General features: G+C 38.2%; 2 protein-coding genes across 2 annotated transcripts in view; one reads left to right on the forward strand and one right to left on the reverse strand.

The window, feature by feature from the left end:
• Positions 1-23,751, reverse strand: part of LOC118744927 (bcl-2-related ovarian killer protein) — a 31,934-nt gene that overhangs the window by 3,053 nt on the left and 5,130 nt on the right. The window lies entirely within an intron of this gene.
• Positions 4,879-7,366, forward strand: LOC118745310. Its single transcript, XM_036478835.1, has 4 exons — positions 4,879-5,288; positions 5,631-6,278; positions 6,354-6,526; positions 6,599-7,366. Exons 1-4 carry the CDS (start codon positions 4,879-4,881, stop codon positions 7,231-7,233), a joined length of 1,866 nt encoding a protein of 621 aa, XP_036334728.1. The 3' UTR covers positions 7,234-7,366.

Genomic DNA, 23,751 nt, shown 5'->3' on the forward strand with positions numbered 1-23,751 from the left:
AACGATTCTAAGAGAACAAAATGAGAATAATTGTCAGCAGCAAAGAACGAAACGGGAACAAAAGTCTAAGAAACTTCCTCTCGAAGAACAATTTGTTAGCTAAAGCCTGAGGAACTTACCGACAGGGAACGAAACTGGAATAAATCTTCTCTGAACTATTCGCTAAGAATGGAAGCGGGAACAAAAAACGAAAGACTTAAGACACGAACTTTTCGTGCACTGAAAATAAAAAAATGGTTCCATAAATGGACAGTACAACCAAATGATAGCCAATCTGTAAGCTGAAACGAGCCAGCTTTCCTCTGGCTTAAAATTAACAATCACGCCCTTCTCATTCTTAACGTTAAGCTCTCAAGCTCTAAGCTTTTGTTCTCTAGCTAAACGTTGCCCAGACTTTTATTTGATCTTTCTTGAAAACGTTCTGGGTACTTTCGTTCTTAATTTATTCTCATTGGAAGCGTTCTCGAAAGTTTCGTTTTCCTTATGTTCTTCTTGAGAACGTTCCAGAACCTCTTGTTCTAATTTTGTTGCCGTTCAAGCTGCTCTAAAACTTCTGTTCTCGTTTGGCTCTTCTGTGATAACGTTCTTGCCATTACATTTTGTTCTTCTGCCGAACTAAACCAAAACTGGAACTCGTCCTCGATCCCTGGTTTTAATTTAATAATTTAATGAAATCGAATTACTCGATTGTTATGACAGTGCGAATGGGATTAGATTCGTTAAAATGGCATCCATGAAATACCGGAATAATCATAACTGTTTTATCAGACTGCAGTTGACTACCGAGACATTTGGAGCGAATTTTGGTTCTTTGGAGCTCCCAATAGTATCAGAGCCAATTAGAGCGGTACGGGATCTCATGAGTAAGCTTGTGCTGATGCCTGAAATGTCATACAGGAGCTGATAAATTTACTTCTCAGACAGAGAAGGAGTGAGCTAAATTTTAAATTTTATACATGATCTGATTTGTCAAACAAATAATAAATTAATATTATATAAGACGGAGGCAGTCCTAGTCTGTGAAATCTACACAAAACCTGCCATAAAATATCTTGGCGTAATGATTAACGCGAGACTAACATTTAAGGATCATCTCGAATATGCCTTTGAGAAAGCGTGTAAGGTGGGTAGCGTCTTCACGAAAATGCTGCTAAACCTCGTAGCCTATAGAAGGTTGCTAGCCTGGATTCTAAAATCGCAGTGGAGGTTAAGTCATATTTGCGGCCTCGGGTCAATCTACCGGCTATGTGCAATATCGATAGAGCTTCTGGCGAAAGAACTATCCATGCATACAACGCGTTATTTTACGCTTCCTGCTAAAGAAACATTAGCCCGTAAAATCGCGCTAGAGACAGAAGAAATGAGATGAATCCACTAGTGGACGCTGGACACAACGTCGAAGAATCGTCGCACGACGAAGTGAATTTCCATTTAACTTATGTAGGTGCTCACAGGCCAAGGATGCATCAGATATTACCTGAAACGTTTTCAGGACGAATACAATTTCACCATTGCAACGTGTTGTGATGGCCGTATCGAAGACGTCGAGTTTGCTTTATTCCACTGCCCTAGATTGGATCTGCAGCTCGTTTCTGTAACAATTCTCTCATATTTACGTATATGAATTCGCCGCCTTACTCTCTACTGCTAATGAGAAGTAAAGAATGACGTATATTCTCTAACAGTAGAGAAATAATCGGTAGAGAAGTGTTCCGTGCTCCGTTTTTGGGGGACAAAACTACACCAGAAAATATAGTAGACCATATGATAGAATCTGCAGTGAACGGTGCAGTCACGTTCAATTTGACTCAACTGAGAAGAGATGAGCAGCGCCGAAATCGACGACACATAACTACGTTCAGATGAATGATCTATCACCAGGCGTGATACTAGCAGCTGAGGCAAGAACAATCTGCAATGCAAGAAGGTAAGAGGCGTTACGAAATAGGCGGATGCGACATGGCGGACGGGGATGCATGAACCCGACAAGGCAGGGTGCTTTTTCGAAGATTAAGGACAGCTCCAAGTTGATGCAACTTTTAACGGACAGATATGAACGCAGAGCTCAACCACCTCCCGACGAAATACTTGACGGTAGTACCGGTAGGATAACGGAACATGTTGGTAAATAATTTAGTTTGGCTTAAAGTCTCACTCTGACGGGGTTAGGCTATCGATCTTCGTCCTCATAAAAAAAATAATAATAAAAAAAATATATACACAAGTAAAAATGTACACCTGCTCTACGTATGTATGTACCGTGTATGTGCGTAACAATATTAACTTACGCATTTGCTATTTAATGACATTATTACAACGATTCACATGCGGCAAAAACACGCACAAACAACTGTCAAACGACAATAACCGCAAAAGAAATCAAGACGATAAATAGGTTTGCTGTCGACAAGAGCTGACAAGAGAAGACATTTCATTAAAAATGATACATTGCAAAAATTATGAGATTTACAATAATAATACGAGTAATGCATAATAGAAAACTAGCATTAACTGCAGCCTGCCGCCATTGTAATGCAATTCGCGCATTCCCTTTCCGGCTATGTAGTTGCATCGCTTTACGAGATGTACGGACATACATACATATGCACGTTGATGAGTGTTTGAGGTGCCCATTTATGGTGGCGCTGTTCGAGGATTTTTATTGTACATTGATTGGTGTAAGACGAAAATGGCCAATGAGTGAATGTTAGCTGGATGTTATGTGGTGCGCGTGCGGCGCAGCTGGTGGCATGCAACAATGGACTCGGAGTAAAACAAAAAAAAAACAACAAAGCCACTGCAACGTTGGCGGTTGTGATTGGATGTGGTTTTTGCGTGCGAATGCGTATGCCTATTCGTCTTCGCGGCTTTTGAGGAATTCCAATTTGGCAAATATGTACGTTCTTATGTGTGTTGCTCAGTCTCAGAGGAGCATCTTTTGCAGTTATTTTGGCCTTTTGCAGCGCTTCGTTAGCTATTCGAATGTCCATGGTAAGAGAGCTGTCACTGTAAGCGAGATGTCAACGCAAAAGTCATTTGTTTGGTATGCTGTTGTGACAAAATGATGTTGTGTTGGAGTTAGCGGCACAAAAACAAATTTTTCAATAAAAAATTTGCTATTACATATACATATACATTAGACCGTAGCACCTTACAAGCAAACAAAAAAAAGTTCACCCCTGAGAATTTTTGCAAGGGAATTTGAAAAGAATTTTTTTTTGCTCGAACCCAGGGGTCACTTTTCGATTACACCTACAACCAAAAAATGTGTTTGTTTTAATTGTTCTACTAGAATAATCAAAATACATCCTCAGAAAAAGTTTAATAATTTTTGGGCTTTCATTTACTGACATTAGGGTGGTACGTAAGGGGTTATAAGAACTGAGATCTGGTGTGTAAGTACTAGAACGGGATATTTGAGGTCAATGAACTTTGGAATATAAAAAATTGGCGTTGAGACAGAAACATCGATATGCTATACCTAAAGATTCAACTTTAAATGCCGAAGATATGAAAAAAATTTACAAAAGGCGAGAGTTACATTCAAAATCATTCGGGATTGCCTTCGAATCGAAATATGTATGTTTAAAAAAAAAATTTGGAGAACTTTAATTTATTGGTATTAGGACGGTGCGTTAGAGTGGTAGGAACTGAGTTCTGATGGGTAAGTACCAGAGCAGTGTACTTGAGGTCAATGAAATAATTTTCTCCTCGAGACTGAAGAAAGTATTATAAAGTTAGAAAAGGCCCATTTTTCAAAATGGATGCATTTTTTTGTAGTTTTTTTTCTTACTTTCCTACGCAATCTATTACATACACTGCCGGCAAAAAGTATTGGCTCAGATGCTTTTTTACGATATACGCAACAATTTTTATTGTAATATTTTTCCGAAATTTTTTATAAAAATATGTTTCATTCCACAACGAAAAATAAAAAAATATAATTTCTAAACTTTGTGCAAAACTCGCGAAAATTAAGCCAATTTTCATGCAAATTTTCAACTTTTTAATCAGGGTATGCAGATTTGTAGCCCAATCAATTTTATTGCAATAAAGTAGAAGTTCTAAGTAGCTACAAATTACCGTTGATTTTTGGCAATTTATTTTCCCGCAGTCTCTTCCATACAAAAAAATGTTTCGAAAAAATTACAAAAAAATTCATCCATTTTGAAATATGGGCCTTTTCTAACTTTATAATACTTTCTTCAGTCTCGAGGAGAAAATTATTTCATTGACCTCAAGTACACCGTTCATATATTGTTAAAAGGCAGCTGTGCCAATACTTGTTGCCGGCAGTGTACATACGGGCATGTATATATGTAAGTGTATTCCCTTAAAGTACGAAATGGTCACAAAAACGACGAATGTGTAATTTTTTCAAGTTTTCAGGTCAACAATAGCTATAACAATTCAAAAACCGTCCTAACCTCTCCCAACAAACATTTAGTAGCACACGAAATAATTTAACTCAGCAAACGAAAAAATCGTGTTAAAGGAAAGTGCGTAGCACACACTCGTATGCATGCATACACATTCATACCTATGGGTCATTCAAAAAAAGATACGCATACGCCATGTAACACGAAAAACGTGCACTCACCAATCAGCAGTGACGACTACAGCAATGCTAACCACTGTTTCTTCTTCACTACGTCACTTTCAGCTATGCGATTTTTTTTTGGTTAATTGCAAATGAAAGTAAATTTTTACGATCGGAAATAAGAACCGCGACAATTTTCAAAAAAACAATAAAAAAAACATTGTTCGTGGTTCAAATACAAGTCAATTTTACAAGCCAACTTCCATTTCGGTTTGACGGTATAAAAACCAGCTGTGCCACAAAAAAGTTATTAGTTTACCAAAAACCAAAAAAGTGCAATGTTATCGCAAATAAGCTATGCTATTCTCGTGCTCTGCTTTTGTGCTTCAGTTTACGCGGATATTTCACATTTTCTTGCTGGCGATTATGACTACTATTCACAGCAATATCAGTATCCTGTAGCTTTAGTGCCACAACAATCCGCCGTGCCGAGCCTGTATGGTGCGCCGCCACCCGCGCCGGGAGATTTTCCTTCGAATGCTACTATTCCCGATACACCGCCTACATCTACACATTCTCCTGTAGCGCCAGTGCAGCCCTCAACTACTGAGTTCACATTGCCCGAGATTGTGGAGAATCGCAGCGCTAAGAGTGGTAGATTTAATTTTATACCATTGCGCAATCAGTATTTGACACCGGAGGAGAATCGGCCTAATTATGAGGCATCCAAGCGGCCGCCTACCTCGGGGTGAGTACAAAGGATAAGTGCTGGAAAATGCTACAGTAGGCTAATGGAATGTGCGGAGGTTAAATGAGTTGAAAAGTGGTGGTATTTTAGTTGCAGCGAATACTGACCTTCGTTGCTAGGTAGGGTGTTTAAAAGAGTGTTAACGACAAATGTTCATTAAACGTTTCCTAATGGGAGCAGTCCATATTAAATACTTTATAAGCCATTTGAGAAATGCAAAGGCGCAAGTTCATAATTTTTGTTATGCCGCATATGTTGCGGGCCCTTCATTTCGTAACATAGAGGCCTGTTGGAAAGTTGCAAAAAATAAATATGTCTAAAACTTCTTCCTTATTTCTACAGCGCCGGCTACTTTTACCCCCGTCCCACATCCACATTTATACCAATAACGAGACCAACCATCACCACTACAACTGAGCGCCCCCACCCTATTGTGGTGCTGGATCCACCAGCTATTCTACCATCCGCACAAGCTCCCATCAACAGCGAACCAATTGCACTACAGCCACCTGTGCAAGGCAGTGGACAGGGATATGATTACAATGTACCCGCTGGTCCACCATTCCAGCTGCCTCTTTCAACACCTGCGCCTGCTTATTTGCCAGCAGATAACAATACAATCGAAAGTGGTGCCTTACGCCTGCACGTACACGAAATGCGTTGCATGCAACACGCTGGCGGCGGCTATTTTCGCGCCGTACTCAAAGTGGACAGTTTCATAGGCGCAGCGCCCACAGTCGACAATGATTCGAACGACAAGCGTTGCGAGTTAAAGTTGGCGCGCAGCTTTGTGGTGGCTGATATCGTCGAGGAGGACTTTGAAAAGTGTGGCGTGCACACTTGCGGCAAGGATTTGTGTTTACGTTGGCGGTTTCCCAGCATACGCGGCATGCGCACGAGCGCAGATGGCATACTGACACTGCACTGCAAAACGCAACAGCGCGTGGCGGTAAAGACGCATGCGCTCAAAATGAGCGTGTTCAATGAGGTGTAAGTAGGCGTTTTGAATGTGTTTGCGAATAACAATGCAAAATGTATTAATGATCCTCCTAAATACCTTTGCAGACAAGCGCGCAGCCTGGGCACGTATGCGCACGGTGGGACACAGTTGCCTTTTCGCACGCACGTAGAGCTACTGCGGCGCACAGCACAGGGATATGAGCGTCAACTAGATGCAACCAGCGCGGTGTTGCTGGGTGAGGAATTACTGCTGCGCGCGCATGTTATCGCTGGTGATGGTAGGATATGCTGCGTTATTTAATTACTTTTAGAGAGTTTCTTAATCTACAACTCTTATCAACAATACACAGGTTGGAATTACACCAAACTGACAGATGTTAATGTGGAACGCGTCTCACCGTCCGGTGAGCTGTTGAACAATGTTGCGCTTATAACTCCACGCGGCTGCATTAACCCCTCCATGCAGAGCATTTGCACGCAACCACCGAGTTTCGACCCGCCACTCGGCCATCGCTTGAACTTCAAAGCTGTTATGTTTCAGGGCATGCACAGCGGTGATGAGCTCGTCATATCAATGCGTATTACTGGCTGTATGGAAGCGCGCGATTGCCATGTCGATGCCAGTGATTGTGGCGCGGTGGGCAATTTGTGGCGGCGTAAGCGTAATGTAAGCGCTCACATGGCGGGCGTGGACAACCAGCAAAGCACCGCGAATGGCAGCGAAGTGTCCGAGATATCACGCATCGCATTCAGAGTTGTAATGCCGAAAGAAGGTGTGGCAGAGCTCAAAGCTCGAAGTGGCACAGGCGCAGGCGCAGGCATGGAGCTTGAGGAGCAAGCAGCAACTGTTGCTACGTCACTGTGGGAGAGCGCAAATGACAATATGCTAGTGCAGTTGAGCGCTTTGAAATTGATCTCAGCTGTGGGTTTTGTGCTGCTGCTGACCTGCTTAGGCATATTTGCAGCGGTTAAACTGACAAAATGAGATCCTCAAGACGAAAATTCTAGTTACGTATTTAAATAACAAATTGTGGTCTTTAAGAGAAAAAGAAGAATATTAGGAATTTGACAAAGGTTACCGTTCTGCCTTTAAAAGTAGTTGTCGGTAATTAAAATGAAAAACTGAAAAACCTTTGAAAGCTTGAAGGCATGCGAAATTGCCAAAATTTCCTTAAGAAATAAATTTTTTTGTGCGGGTTATAAATTTTTTCGCCTATGGGAAAATCATTTAAAATTAATAAGGTTTTCGCCTCAAAGCATGATAAGTCAGTAAGTTTTTGAATAAAAGATATTTTTTCAGAGAAAGGCGTTTTATTTCTCAACAAAGTCTCCTCTTGTCACGATTCATTAGTCCAAAAATAAAGTTTCCTATTTTTTATACCCTGCAATTGTTATGCTTTCTCAATGTCCTAAATATAGATGTTTAGCTGTTCACTTGACCCAAATCTCTCACCATCGAACCTCGTAACGAATTTTCGTAGGCTACTTCAGTTTATTCCCAAAAACTACAAGTCCACTACAATGCCAAAGTGTTTGGTTGGTTGCCTCTTTTTCACAACCCAGATAATATCAAATCACTTCATTTTTCCAGAAAATGAAAAATGTTTGGATACCGAAAATTATTATCTGAAATTATTATCTGACGGCTTTAGTTACTCCGATCACCTGGAAACCTGATGTGGAGTTAGGTGATTTCTAAATTTTCTTTCCGACTTAAGGAATAGTTGAGTGCAAGAATATTGAGGATGTGGTAAAATTTTGAAATTAATACGATATTATTAGAGGAACGCACTACCACTCCCTGGCTTCAGCGTTCCATCACTGATCCCAGTAACATCAAAAAACAAGATTTATTCTAATACATAGCCGCCGACCCTCGGCAAACCTCGGCAGTGAAAAAGCGTGTCATGAAAACCTCAAGGCGCGCACCACAAATCGGAGGAGAAACTCTGACAAGCACTAACGGAAAAAGCAGCATTGCAGTCGCTAATTTAAATTTTCCTCAAAAACATGCAAATCGTTCAAATATTATTTTCTAAATGTTTTTCTACGACAGCCTAAAGTCGTTGTCGTTTGAAAATTTTAGTCTCCATAAATACTTTTTGAATTTAAAAGTCACGAGTCACCAGTTCTGGAAATTAGGGAGGGTGGTCAATTTCTGTGAATGCCGTAAATTTTAAGGCATTCCTCGCCACCCGAGCGATGTGAATGGGCGCACCAAATTGTTTAGTTTCTGCTGTATGACTACATCCCGTGCCTGATCCAGTAAAGCATGTAGTCAAATAATAAAATTTCCTCGGTTCACAATACACTTAAATACACATTATGAACAAAGCATTCCGACACAGTTCCAAAAAATCTTCACAACTTACTCGCCAATCGTCGCTGCTAGTGGAGCGGTGCGATCTTCTAAAAAAGGAAGAGGGTTATCAATTCTTCGGAATATGTTTTTTTTATGTCTAGCATTTTACCAGATTACGGGAACCGGTTTCGATAGTTGTGAAAGGGTGGCCCCCTCCTAAGTTGGTTTAGTTCCGCTTGCTTTTCTGCTTAAAATATACTTGTTTCATATCGTCGGTGATACTGCAAAACGTTCCATGGCAATTAATACCTCTGATGCTTAAATAATCTGTCACCGGTACCTTATCGCTTATGTTAATCGGTCATATATCTCAGCCAAAGGAAAACAGTCTCGCAATTAGTTTATGAGTTTCAACAAAATTGCATTAAATTTTCAAACTTGCTAATCAAAATTTTTAGAAAAAAATTTGGTATGCAGTTTTATAACCGTTGATTTTTGGCAACTTTATGTTGACGGTGCTACGCACTTTTTTATGTGGAGAAAATGAGCAACACCTTTCCACGGTTAGTCCTGGATGCTTCTAACTATAAAACTGCATACTCAAAATGTTTCTACATACGTTAAAAGCTCGAAATTTTGATGAAATTACATATGTGGAGTTTTTCTAATTTTTGTACAAAGTTCGAGATTCGAAATTACGTGATTTTTGTTAGATAACGAGCTATACTTTCATAAAAAATAGCAAATATTAAATAAAAAAAAGAAAATTGTCAAATTTTGTTGCGTCCTTAATTATATTTTCGCCACTGTATTTCGTTACTTGCTTATTTCTAAGAAATTTAAGTTCAGATTTATGGCTCGAAAATAAGTAGGTCGAGTTTGTAACAGTCACTTTTGCTATAGCAATTAATAGTTAATACTAGTATCTGGTGCGTGATATCCGCATCCCAACAATAACTATTAATATGTTTATAACCGAAAGCAATTTTAGTTACAAAAACAAAAAATGTATTTGAATTTAATATGAAAACCGACAGAAAAAAAATTATTTTTCACTTAAATTGCTTTCGGGAAACCGGCAGTTAATGAAATAAGTTAGAGCAAAGTCGATGGCAATTAGGCATTGATTTCCACACACTGTGACGATAACACCACAATTCAATTAAAATCGTTAATGTTATTTTTTTACATAGCTAAGGTGGTCAAAGCAGGTCGAGTACGATCAACGTATCTAAGTACATATTAGGGTAATCCTTAAATATATCAACATAAAAAATTTGTGTGGGGCATTCCTTTATTTTAATCTACGAAAATTTCAACATATTAAAAAAAGTGTTAGTGATCGCTAAAGGCTTTGAAAAGTTTTAATTTTTTTAAAACGCAAAAATTCGTCACAATTTTAACTTGAAATCCGATAAATTTGAAATTATATAATTGAAACTTGTTCATATAAACTCATAAACTCGCTGAGTTATAGCAGGTCAAAGGCCTAGTAGTGATCCCAAATTTTTTTTTTAATTATTATTTTTTTGCATGCGTTTATTTTGCACGTATGATGCTGATAATTTAGGACTACCCAAATGGTATTTTGGTATATATTTAGTACTCCTACAATATGCCGCTTATATGTTTGCATATGTACATTTAAGTGGTACAAAAATGTATGTAAAAAAAAATAAGATCGGATTTTTAATGCCGGCACCCCCTAGGATTGTTCTATATCGAAAAAAATATACCCCTATTTTTTTATTTTGAAAAAAAAAATAAAAAATAGGGAGTGCTCAAAGCGCTCAAAGTTTTCCATGTATTTTATATGGGGGAAAAACAACTTTTCGTTGAAATAGTGTAGAATTCTAGAAAATCAACAGTTTTCGATCAGAAAACTTTTCTTATCTTCAGGAGATTCCCAGTAATAATACGCAATTGTCTCCTTAACCATTTTTCCATAGTAACTTTATTTTATAGGTCCTCCAAAACCTCTAGAAAATGCAGTGGAAAAATCTTTAATCATAAAAAGTGGTTAAATAAACAATTGGATATTAATACTGGAAGTCTCCTGAAGAGAACCACAGTTTTCCGATTGAAAAATATTGATTTTTAAGAGTTTTATACCATTTCTACGAAAAATGGTTTTTTCTTCATATAAAATACATGGAAAACTTTGAGCGCTTTGAGCACCCCCTAAATATTTTTTGATTTCAAAATAAAAAAATAGGGGTATACTTTTTTCGGTATAGAACAATCCTAGGGGGTGCCGGCATTAAAATTCCAACTTAATTTTTTTGGACCACTCTAATGTACATATCTACACTAATATAAGTATTTCAACAAAACTAAATCACACTCAACAACTGTTGTCACTGTCAATTATTTTGGCCACAAACTCTTGCTTGGCAGCAACATGCACATGTCCATGTCAACAACTTTTTATGTTAGAATAATATTGTTAGAGTAAAATAGGAACAAATGAAAAATACCAAGCTTTGCGATTTGCCGCTATCAGCTAAATTTTAAAGGAGCAATAAAATATATCTATTTTTTTAATGTTTATGTTTTAGTCAACAAAATCGATTAAATATTGTATACTCGTATTAGCACAAGTTGCAGCAAGTTGGTTGGCTGCAGATTAAGGCTCTATCCACCTCTTTGTTGTACTAGACCTGACGGACCTGACAGATGTGTGTACATGCATATGTATGTACATTAGACCGCACCACTTTACAACCTAACAAAAAAAGTTGAATGAGCTTTAGCGAGTTTTAAGTTCCTGACATTAGGGTGGTACCTTAGGATGATAGGAACTAAGATCTAGTGGGTAAGTACTAGAATGGCGTACTTGAGGACAATGAACTTTGGAAATTCTCAAGAACATCGATATGTCGTAATATAAGTCTTTAAATACCGACGACAAGACGAAAAAATTTAAAAAGGCGACCCCTACTTGGGCAAATTTTTTTTTTTCCAAATTGCCTTGCAAAAAATTCTTTTTGTTTTCTTGTAAGGTGATACGGTCTAATGTACATACATATTTTAATTAATTGTAGCTGAGTAGGTTCGTTAAATTTTTTTTATCGCCTCGTCTAACCCTTGCTTTCTATAAACTTATTATAATGCTTCTTCACACAACTATCGTGCCTACCTTTGATTTATAGAGAAAATCTCAAAGCATTCCGAGTTCATCAGAAAACTTTTCACCACATATGTACGTACATATAAGGACTTTGATGTCTATAAACGTTTATTAATCCTCCTTGTAGTCACCACTCCACTTCATTTCGTTCTTCATGCTCCATGTTCAGCGCAAATAAATTCTTTAAATTATTGTTTCTTGTAATTTGCTAATGTGGCGTATACTATTTTCAAGTTATGCTTCTTTTTCTTACTGTCGTTATTTGCAATTTTTCCTTATTGCCTGGTACTACAGAATTTGTGAAGTTGTGTTTATTAAAATGCCACAATGTTTAATTGGCTTAAGCATAACAAGTACGCATACATCAATAAGTAGTTTATGTGCAAGCGCACGCACCTTATAAAATTTTATTTTTATTTAATGATTGCCATTATTGTCTTTAGTATATTTGTAGGTATCTAGTGAGGCACGTATGGCTACGCAGGGTGGCCCATTTGCTATGTAATGTAATTTATAAACCATAGACTACTGACATTCGTTGAAAGAGGTTTTGATGTGGCGGGTACCAAATCAAGATTATACTTAGTGCCATTTTGAATAAAATTACATTTCTGTAGCCAGCCGCATGCATTTACTGGCGAACAGACCTTGCAGATTTCAGTGGAATCTTAAACAAAATGTGTTGAAGTGGTGCCACGAAAGCTCCATATCTTTTCACGTGACCTAAGGCACCACACGGATTGGTTGCTTACCTCTTCCCGGACGGGGACGCAAGAGAAGTAATTTAGTATTGTTGAGTAACAGTGCAGCGTACTATACCCCATTACACCCCACGACGAGGAATATCACGCTACAGCTGAAGGAAAAGGTACTGCATGCCGGTACCCCTTGGAAGAAAAGATAAGCCGAAAGCGTGACTGCGTAGAAGGAACGAAGGATCAACACACGCATCCACTTTTCGATATCACACCTGTTTTCGATAGCACGCACGCAAATTGTATTTATGCCATATCTGAATTTAATACTTCTGTAAAACTAGTACGTCTGAGTGACGTACAGCAACACCCTTAAAAGGAACTTAAGCAACGCCACATCCCAATTCTGACGGGCGGGAAAGCCTCTTTTAGCCATTTTGTACAAAATTAGGTTTCAGGCAAGGTTACTGCCTGAGAGATAGGTTAGGTTAGATGGCAGTCACAGAAATAAGGGACTCACTTAGACTATTAAGAGATTGTTCCACATTCTGAATGGCCACCAGTATTTAATCGTTAAAACGCCTCCATCCGATTATGTGATTACGAATTCGGCTAATTTCAATGCTCCAGAGTTTCTCGGGGCTATTAAGGATGTGCAAGCCAAAGTATTTCAAACATAGCCTCGCGAACGTTGGGCGCCCAAGAAGGTAGTGTTGGGGTGACTGCGACACACGGGATCAGGTAACACGTTCAGTATTACTGCGTGAATACCCTTTGAACGGTGCCCCATTAAAACCCTCACAGCTGTGGCTTTGTAAGTGTGAAGAGAGGTACAGGCCCTACTTTTGTTAACGGAAGGCTTTATGCGCGCTGTATTTTTTTGAAGCCTTGTTAAGTGGCCATGCTTAATTTTTGCTATGGATTAGCATCCGAACAGATTTTAGCCAGACACAGCTCAATTGCAATTCATTCGCCTTCGCGAAGCTGCATTTCAAACACTTTTGCCCATACTTCTTGAACATCCCTCACAATTTTCTAGGACAATATCATTGGAGGAGAATTTCGTCCTAAACCCGCCGAATCGACATCGGATTGTGGTACAATCATTTTTAAAGCTTATAATGCGAAAATATTACGATTTAAATGTTAGCCTTGGAACTAGCTTCTGGAAATTCATATGTATGTAAGTAATTGCATTCGTCTACAGCGGTGTTGTCATGCATATTTCGAATACTTAATTTTTATCATTAACTTTGCTTGTTATTATTCTTAACGATTTTCACAACTTTGTCAAATTAAATGAACTCATTCATAAATAAATCATCTAGCAATAAAAACACATACATACATATCTACCCGATATCAATTACAAAAGCAACTTAAACATTCTGCGCGAATATCACACCAATGAGGCTAGTCAAAACAAAAAAAAAAACACAAAATAAAAACAAATAAATAATACAGTTCAACTCACATATTTATGTGCTGTCCGAAATGTCTGTGTGTCCGACTTTGTCTGCTGATCCGCTGCTGTTTTTGTTTTAGTTTTCAGTACTCGCACTGTCAAGCCACTATCCGCACAAGGCAACTAAAGTGTGTGAGCACTTTTGATAAGTAGTAAGTAGTCTATTTTAGTATTTATTATTAATGCTATGCGGCATATACAATTAATAGGCCCAACACGTTTGTCCTCAGCTCAGCCTCTAAAACCATAGCAATAATAAAAAGCGAGAACGTCAGAGGCCATAGCTACAGCGTTTATGCGTGTCTGTCCACGTATATGGGACATGTGTGGCAAACTCAACGCGTTTGTTAGTAAGTCGCATGTTGCAGGAATTGTGTATTAAAATTTAACATTCATAGCAGCAATTCCTTCTGGTACCAATTTACACTAAATTTTGCACCGATTTATTCGAATGTTGCTTTTTTTTTGTTTTTTGCTTGCGGCCACCGCTGGCGGCGGGTGCGTCCAATTTTGGTTGGTGGCGTCAATCATATGCCATGAAATTAATACGAAAAATCAATTATTTTGCCCATTTGCGGATAAGTTATCGCAAATGATCTAACGACAACAAATTGTGATGGTAACTAATATGCAGCATGTACAAAGTTAATTATGTACAAGTAGTTTCTAGTGCGCTTGAATGTGGAAAAAATGTACTAATTCGGCTGGCATATTTGGTGGTAGCCGGTAGTGACGAGAAGTTAATGGCGGCGTTAACTTTATGGATGCATCAAAATTCGTAGTGTGTAGAGCGGTAAACTGTCTACTAAGAGGCGAACACAGCAGCTACTAAGAAATATTTGAAGAGTATAAAGTAGATGGATAACCAAAATCAGATTATAGGTGCGTACTAGGTTTCTTTCCAGTTATGTATACTGCTTAGCTTCAAAGGATAAGACAGGGAGGTTTATACCTCCACTTGTCTGCGATTATCGCTTTTTTCGTAAGTGGTGTGGACAGAGCTACTCTACAAGGCAGAATTCTTCTCATTTAGCACTACAACCGTTTGCCAGTTTGGGTTAGGACAAAAAAGTGCTAATTGCCTTTCTCCTTAGCGAATTTCAGCCAGTTGTTCATCTCAAGTGCAGACAGGTTCTTCGAAGGATCGTTGTATTTTTATGCACTTAACTATAGCTATATCGTTAAAAGGCTTGTACAGTTCGTCATACCATCTTCTCCGGTAATCGTCGCGTGCTCGAACAAGGCCGTAGACCTTCTGATCTTTATTCGACATCGTCTATGCTTCTGCGCTCATGAGACAGATTTGTGGAGCATAATTTTCGTTCGTCGAGAAAGCGCTCTGCTTTTCAATTGCCTACCTAACCTAAAGTAATATCTGTTGACAAGATTTAATCTTCGCTTGATTTCCAGTTTGAAATTATTTGTATTGTTTATGCTGGATCCTTCGTAGACAAAGTCCTTCACTTCTTCAACGGTTTATCTGCTAACCCTGACGTGTGTACGCAAAGACTTTTTATGTATTGCCAGGAGATACTTTGCCCTGCCAACCTCTTTTTCTAAGCTGGTATTTGATACGCTGACATCCCTATGTTTCAGGCCAACGATGTCAATATAATCTTCATTCGGCAGCAGCATCAGATTGAAAAGGTCGTACCACACTGAGTATCCGAGTCTAAAACCTCGTTTGGCGCGAAGATCTCTTTCCCATTTTAACGGCCTACAGAGGATGATTACTCTGTCATTACTCTGGTCCAAGTTCCCGCAGAACACCTCTCCCCTTTTCGATTTTGCATTAGCTATCAGTTCCATTATTTTACACTGAGCAAACGTCTCGGGTGTTTATTTTCACATTTTCATTTTATGAAAATGAGCGCTGGGTATTTTTTACTTAAAATTCAGTGCACCGAACTTAGATTCTACGCAACTTGTTTATTTGTTCAAATATTTTTGACTTCAATAGTGTGTCTTGAATGAATGCCTTCGAATCCCGGGAGACCACCAGAGTATCATCGAATTGATATATATTTCTTCACGTTACATTTTTCGCGTCAGCTTAAACTGCAACCAACATTACTTTATACAATTTTAAAACTTTTTTGTAAGTTGTAAAATTTGAGTAGGAATACAGAGGCTTGACAAAATGGAAGGAGAGGGGAGACATGAATCAAGACGCGTTAGTCTCCGATATCACTTCATTGGTGGTACTGGATTACGCGGGGCGTAAAATACTTATTTATCAAACAGAAAATCTATTAGAACAAAAAACGCAATCAATCTTGAAGCGTTCGAAATTTGTGGGAAATTTGTATCAAAAAATCTGAGATAGAATTTTCAAAGTATAAAGCATTCACACCTAAGCGATGAATTAGTTTTTCCTTATTCAACTCTTCTCCAGAAATCAAAGTGAGCAAGAGGAAAAACGATTCAAATTTAAGTCCCCCTCCGGGATGTTACTTCTCTGCGACGCCCGAGTACTCGTTGCATTCTACAAAAGTAGCTTATATGACGACTGCATCATTAGCGGCAGCCGGCTGAGAACAAACGTGATAAAATGTGATTGACAGTATTCGTTGTAAGCTTTGTGATACAATTTTCCTATAACAAGAAAAACAACAGCAGCTCAATGCAAGAACGTGCATTTGAATGCAATTAAATGCAACCACAACGATCTCTTTACTCGCATGCCGACAGTCGCCAGGTGAGCGAATGACTGACAGCTAATGTGGCTGAAAAAATGCCATTTAACACTTTTGCTGCATTTTTTTTTTTTAATTTTGCCTTACGAGTATCTGTTTTATATAGTTTTTAATTTTTATTTGCAATTGCATGATTGGTTGAAAATGGATGTGTTACAAATGGAATGGTTGTCGTGAACGTGCAGCAATTGGTGGCTGATGGTGTACACAACATCGCAAAGTCGCACCGCCTGCGTTGCCGGCTTACACATTTCAGGCGCACCTTTTTGTCGCTTTTGCTCTTTATTATTGCATCCAACAAGTGTTTGTAACTTTGACGTTTTTTACAGCTGGCCACCTCATTTGTTTGCGCCGTTCGATTGGCTTGGGGCGCGTGTTGTTGTCACTTGCAAATTGTGGCAGTTACGAGTTATTTAAACTTTATTTAAATTTGTTTTGAGTAAGCTTGCCAATTATTATTTTTTGTTATGAAAACTGACAATGCGTTCGTTAAATTAGCACGCTTTTCTAAGTGCTAAACTATCTTAGATTTGGGAGAAATAAATTTGGTGAAGACACCTTTATGGTAGCGATCATTGACTAGGCACGCCTACCTGCACCAATGGAACTCCCCAATAAATAAATTGTATGAGAGCCAAATCTTGTGCTACCACTTTATCTGCCTGCCTCACATCTCACTCTCTCTCACTGTCACGCTCTCACATCAGGCTTAAGAGCTAGTTAGTTGACTTGATGGGGGCCTATAACCCATATGAGCTTATTGAGCTCTTATTCCCAACAACTCTATCCAAACTGTGACACATCTCATTGCCAGTTAATTTAGAGTGTGTTTATATTCAATGACAATCTTCGATGTCCATATGTCACAATTAAGTGCTTTGATAGCCGCCTGGCTGCCAGAAAAGATAGCTACTGCATACAAATTAAAAGACCAATCGAACAGCAATCTAACAGCTTCGTTAATTGTTGTAAGTTTAACTTGAAAGACTGCAATTTTCAGATCTAACTTGGAGCAATTGGTGTATATGGCTGCTGAATCAGAGTAGGAGACCAGGACTGGGAGGAGGATCCCATTCATACCTTGAGGGCATCCTTGTTTGGAAATGATTTCTCGGTTTACTGGGCGCAACTGTGTTGTCCAGACACCTAAAATCTGCTGGGATATCTTCCAGAACTCTAGAATGTCCGAACCACGTATCACTCCACTTGATCAACGCATTTAGTCTGATAGCATTACAACTTGCCTGTACTTTACCATATAAATCCACGGGTAGAAAAAAAGCGGGATCTAGGACTTTAGCCGGCATTGAGAGTAGGGAACCTTTGTTAGTTTGTTGTTTATGGCAATCACTTCACCTTCACTTTTACTTTTTCACTTCGTGCTACACTTTGTAGATTTATGCACGGGCGACCATCAGATCAGATCCATTTCACAATGTTAGGCTTCAAGCCTCATTTTTTCCTATTGTAAGATTTAATGTACTTATATTCGCTGCGTATGCTTTCAGAGTATTCAAGAAGCTACTTTGCGAGATTTCTGAAAAAAACTCCATGACGTGGCTGATGTTTGCTGGTTTGCTGGGTTCGAGTGAACTTGGTGACTGGGTCAATTTGTTTTTTTTTTTTATGCTAGTTATCATGAATAAATGATTATCGCGCGTTTTGAGTTCGCTCAAAATTACTCAATTATCATAAAAGCTAATCAAGAAGCAGAAGGACAATCTCGATTCAACAATAATGTTATTAAATTAGCTGATTTTTTCTAACTCAGACAGCATTGCTGACAAGCGTGTACGCCTTTACATGCTACCCGAAAAAAACATAAATAATAACAATAAAGATCATGGAACTTTGATTTATGATCAGTGATCACATTTAATCAGTTAAAATTTTCGAGATTTTTTTTAATATACCATATATACCCTGCAGAAAAAAAATATCAATTGATTAAAATAACCAACTTCTAGTTAGCTTTTTTGTTGGATTTCGATTAATAACTAACTTTTAATTAGCTATGACAAAAGTAGCTTTAAAGTTAGTTTTAAAGACGTGCAGGAGTCATGCAGACGTTATCGGGAGTTTGTTTTCTTTACAAGTTACTATCTAAATATCTTCATTTAAAAATTACTTTAAATACAGTTTTTTCTGCACTTCGCAGTTTCTTTTTCGTATTCAGGACAAATAATATACAGATCGAAATTTTATATTATCATTTTGATGTTATGTCTGATTGAATTCAAATGTGAGACCGCCTACAAAGAACATGTAAACAAATAAGCGAATATATAATATTAAATAAAATAAGTAAATAAATAAAAATATAAAAAATTTAAAAAATACTTTTTTTTATTGGTAGTTTATGTCCAAAAGTACTTAGCTACAAGTTAGTTCACATCTAATGCAAACGAAACCAGTTCTCCTATTTTACGGTCATCGCCCTCCAAAAGTAATTAGTTACGGCCAAAGGAAATGGTTAGTAAATAGTTACCTCGACTCGACTGCTATTTAGTTAATAGTTAGCTACAAAATAGTTCCATTTCCTGCAGGGTATGTACATCGAAATGTAAAATTAAAGAGAAAGAAGTTGCAAAAAAAGGACTGACTTATCGATGATCGAATGGTGGCGTGCGCTTGCGCGTAACCTAGATTACCTACCACATATGTACGTATATACATATGTGTATATGTATGTATAAATGCATATACCAGTACAGCACACAGGGCATGCATAAATGAGCACCTTGGCACTACCGACAGCAAAGGCAATAGCTTATCGAGTGGCTAATTTTTTATGTTTGTTTTGCACTTTACAAAAACATACATATGTACATGTATATACATTAGGGTGGTTAAAAAAAAAAATCCAAGAATAGAATTATGCACATTTAACTCAGACATTTTACTTATTATTTTTTTGTTTCAAAACATGCATGAATTGGTTACGCACACATAAAATAAAAAAACTTGTGTATTATCAACTCAAATCGGTTATGAAAAAGTAGTTAGTAAAATTTTAAAGTTCAATATGTGCAATAATTTCATTGTTTGAAGATTTCTGAAGGGAAGTATTTTTATGCGATCTAAAAAATTTTGATTTCCAACGATTTTATACCAATTATACGAAAAAATGTATTTTCCCCATAGAAAATGTTAGGTACTAGCCTAATATAAATACATACATACATATCAGCCAAGCTTTCGTACCCGTATAATTGCTGCTGTTGCCCTTTCTTGCGCATGGTGCACAGGTGAAAAATGGCTTAAAAACATTACGGGTGTTCTCTGTGTTTTGCAAAGCCCTTGCATGGTGCACAGAGTGCACGGTAAAACACGGTTTTCGTATGGGACAGCTTTGCATCGTGCAAGGGCTTTGCAAGATTCAGAGAATACCCCTAATGAAACAGTAGCTTTTTGCAAACCTCCTATCAACAGCAGCAGCCTCATCAGCACTTCATTGGCATTGCACTTAATAAGCAAGTGGTGAAAATACATACCTGCATGCCTGCAAGTATATTTGCAAGCATTTAAGCGAAGTTAACAATAATAACAGTAATAATACATCCTTTTTACGTAAATCTTGTATAGTATACATGAATACACACATACACACACTTAGGCTAGTAATGCGAAAACAGCAGCTCCCAGTCAATTAAAAAATCCCATAAAACCGGCCTTTTATGAGGTGCACGACTGCCGATTCAAAATGAAATATTCTCTTATAAATACATGTGTATATATATATATTTAGTATGTATGTATGTATGCACATATGTAAGTAAGTATAATATATGCATGTTCTGAGGTGTTGCCTATGCCGATTTGGGTGAACAAGTATTTGCATAAGTGTACACACTTAAGCTCGTTAAACCCGCTTAAGTATTTAAATTCATATACATATGCACAATGTACCGACCCACTTTAAGTTAATTGATACGAAGTACAAAGTAGCACATAGTAGGATGTAGTAATTAAAAAAAGTATATGGGCTTTCCTACTTTAATTGTTAGGCTGTTCAAAGGACGGCCGAGCAGTATATTTGTGTAAAATTTTCGAAAATTTATACCTCAAGTAACTAATAAAAATTATGACCTAAATAGTTTCTGGAGTTTAACCTCTTCAAACCGTGAAAACATGTGTAAAAAAATCATAAAAAATATTCTACCATAGTTGGTTCATGTTCAGGTCTTAAGAAATTAATTATGCTCTGCGCAGTCTACAAGAAAGAACATAAGCGCCAACTAAGTTTTGGAAAACTCCCGCGAGAAGAGGAGCGGTTATGTGAAATAACGTTGATCAACAGAATCAGCTTCATCATGCTGAAGAGGAGGAAAGCAGCTTCTGCGATAGAAAGACTATGTGTCAAATTTGGTTTGGAGACTAAACGGTTTAAGCGTTCTACCCTCTTCAAGTCTTCAATTTTTCGTTCATTTGATATTTTCAATTGGCGTCAGTTGGCATAGAAGAGAAACGACTGACGTTCTATACATCGTTGCCAAAAGGAAAAAAACTGCTAAGTCCATTTTTGGAAATTGTTCAGGAGAGACGCAAAACCGCCTTATCTGCACATTATCTGTCATTCTGCATTAAAAATTAAAACTTGGAAAAAGTGGACTTCATTTTTACAGCGTCAACAAGTAGAAGAATAAACCATTTATATTACAATCATTTGAGTGCCAGAAAGATTTCATTCTTCGGATATGCATCCCTCAACCCTCATTGCGATTAGAAGTTTGTATATCTATGCATTCTACCAGTTCTTCGCTGCCAGCCTTTAATACTTCAGAAGATATTGTAACGGATGTAGAAGCGGTGTTATTGACGATCCGCTTTATTGCTGTTTTCGCGTCGTCTTGCACGGATGAAGAGACGTCAGCATCATCACTAGATTAGTTTGAGGTTTTCTAAGTCAAACATATCCGTATTTCCACCCTTTTAGAGAAGCTCTCCGTGCATATTAATCTGAATTGTTTCCTGGTCGTCTGTTACCAGATTTCCGTCTTCATCTTTGCAAGAACCTGCCCCGGTTTTAAAACTGTTAGACTGCTGCCTTATTTCGAGCTACGTTTCCGCCTACCAGTATCTCAAGCTCCTTGGACTTCCTAGCCCACCCTAGCCTTAAAGTCACCAAGCAAAAGCAGCGTTTTCTCTGGGCGCTCATAGAATTGATTTTTGATCTCATCCTAAATCTCTTCCTACGGAGTGTGTACACCAATTTTGATTAGGCTTAAATCTAGGATTGTGACGAATCTGCTACAAATAGGCGTAAACCTAGACAGAGGCGGAAAAGACACCTCCAAAAGGCGAATCTCACAGATACTCGGCAACTCCTATATGCCCATTTCCATTGCGAAATTCCATGATAAAGTCAAGCAACTTTGGTTAGAAGTCCACATATTTAGTACAAGGGCTACAGCCATTCGAATGTTTTTTGAATATCCGTGCGGTATTTCCGTCGGCATTTGGACTTCAAACCAGTCGCAATAGATTGAGATTTCAGATAAGAATGGTTAAAGCTCTTCCAAGTGTATTTTATTTGAATGATCGATCTTCGCCAAAGCTAAATTGAAGCAATTCAACAGTGGTATAATTAGGCCTTGTGTCTTCAGTATTATTTTATTATTAAGGACATTTTCTGTTTGCCGCAAAGCTGAATGTGTTCTCAGTTATTAGGGCGAGGGTAGATCCTTCTTGGTTTGGTTTAGGCTAGAGTGTCGTACTAACGGCAATTCCTACTTGTATAGGATTCAGTTTCTCAGGTCTTAGCTCGAGAGTTCTCTCATGGGTCGTCTTGCGACGCAGCATGACCGAGTCCACAGCTGCATCTACCTACTGTAAGTCAAACTTTTTGTGCTCAGTGTATGCATAAAAATTATCGCAGTGGAACTGAGGAAAGTAAGTAGTTAACGCTAATTCAATTGTCTCAAACTTTAATTTATTTGCATTACAATTACCTTGTGCACAACATACAAAGCCATACGAACACATTACGAACAAAGCTTTAGACAACAGTAATGAGGGTGTTTTCATTTGCAATTGATAAAAAAAAAATGTGACACCCACTTACTGCTACTACTCTTTCTTTCTGATTATTTGTTTTTTTTTTGTTGTTGTTTGGTTTACTTGCACTTCACATTATTATTTAAACTTTTTAAGTAAACAGCTGTGTTTAGCATTCACTGTGGCATGCCATGTTTGCATTCAACGCCTTGCCCAGTTTAATTCAATCATTCAGCATTACGTCAAATATGTTTTATGCACTTTTGGACCCGCCTCGATCAGCTTAGCAGTCGGAGCATGCTTGAGCTGGTTACGCACTTCCCACACTGCCATATTTGGTGTGATACATAAATGCTTTGGCTGAACGTACATATGTACGCACATGACTATCTCAATAGCCGGCATGCGCAGATCAGCACCGTGCAATTGCAAGAGGTACGGCATATGTGACATACTTGGTAGGTGCACAATGCATTTTGGCCTCCTGCTAAGCGAATAGCCGGTCCGTCTATTTATTTTAAGCACTTGGTGGGTGGCAGCCGCACGGTTTCGTGCTCTAGTAAGCACCAACAGCAGCGAATACTTTGAAAATGTTGTCACGCATGGCAAGTATGTACGCATTTGCATGTGCCAGCATGCATTCTCAATATGTACATATGTATTTATGTACATATGTTTACTAGACTGGCTAGGTTATAATATTTTCGTCCCAACACATCCATATGAGTTTCTTATTTGGAACTCTAAAGCCAGTGTGTAGTTCAACCGAATTGATCATCAAAATTAAAGCGAAAAGGTCAGCTGTGGACATACATACATACAGTTTTAACCCATACAATTTTTCAAATTTTCAATGCATTTTCCTGAAAGCAGTAAGCAGAGTGCTTTTCTAAGATGATAACTCTATTCATTGCCAATAGTACAACTTGTTCCACAATTCGCTGGAGGTATACATTTCATCGGTCCAGACCTCGCTTCACACTCGCCAGCATTGGCTTAGAAGTCTGAGCCAAAAACGCTTCGGCAGTTTTTTTGTGGCGCTTGTAAGCACCTAATCCTGTCCTGTCTCTGAAGAAGAGTGCAAAGATCGGACACTTGCAATTTTAACCAGGGTATTGAAGAAATACCTAAATAAAAAAATACCAAATATCATTCGCGACAGTTGAACCAGGCCGGATTGACAACTTATTTTCGAGCTCGAAAATATATATATTTTTT

The sequence above is a fragment of the Rhagoletis pomonella genome, unplaced genomic scaffold, assembly GCF_013731165.1.
Source record: "Rhagoletis pomonella isolate Grant_MI unplaced genomic scaffold, Rhpom_1.0 Rhpom_scaffold_00008, whole genome shotgun sequence".
In the NCBI taxonomy this organism is placed as follows: Eukaryota; Metazoa; Arthropoda; class Insecta; order Diptera; family Tephritidae; genus Rhagoletis; species Rhagoletis pomonella.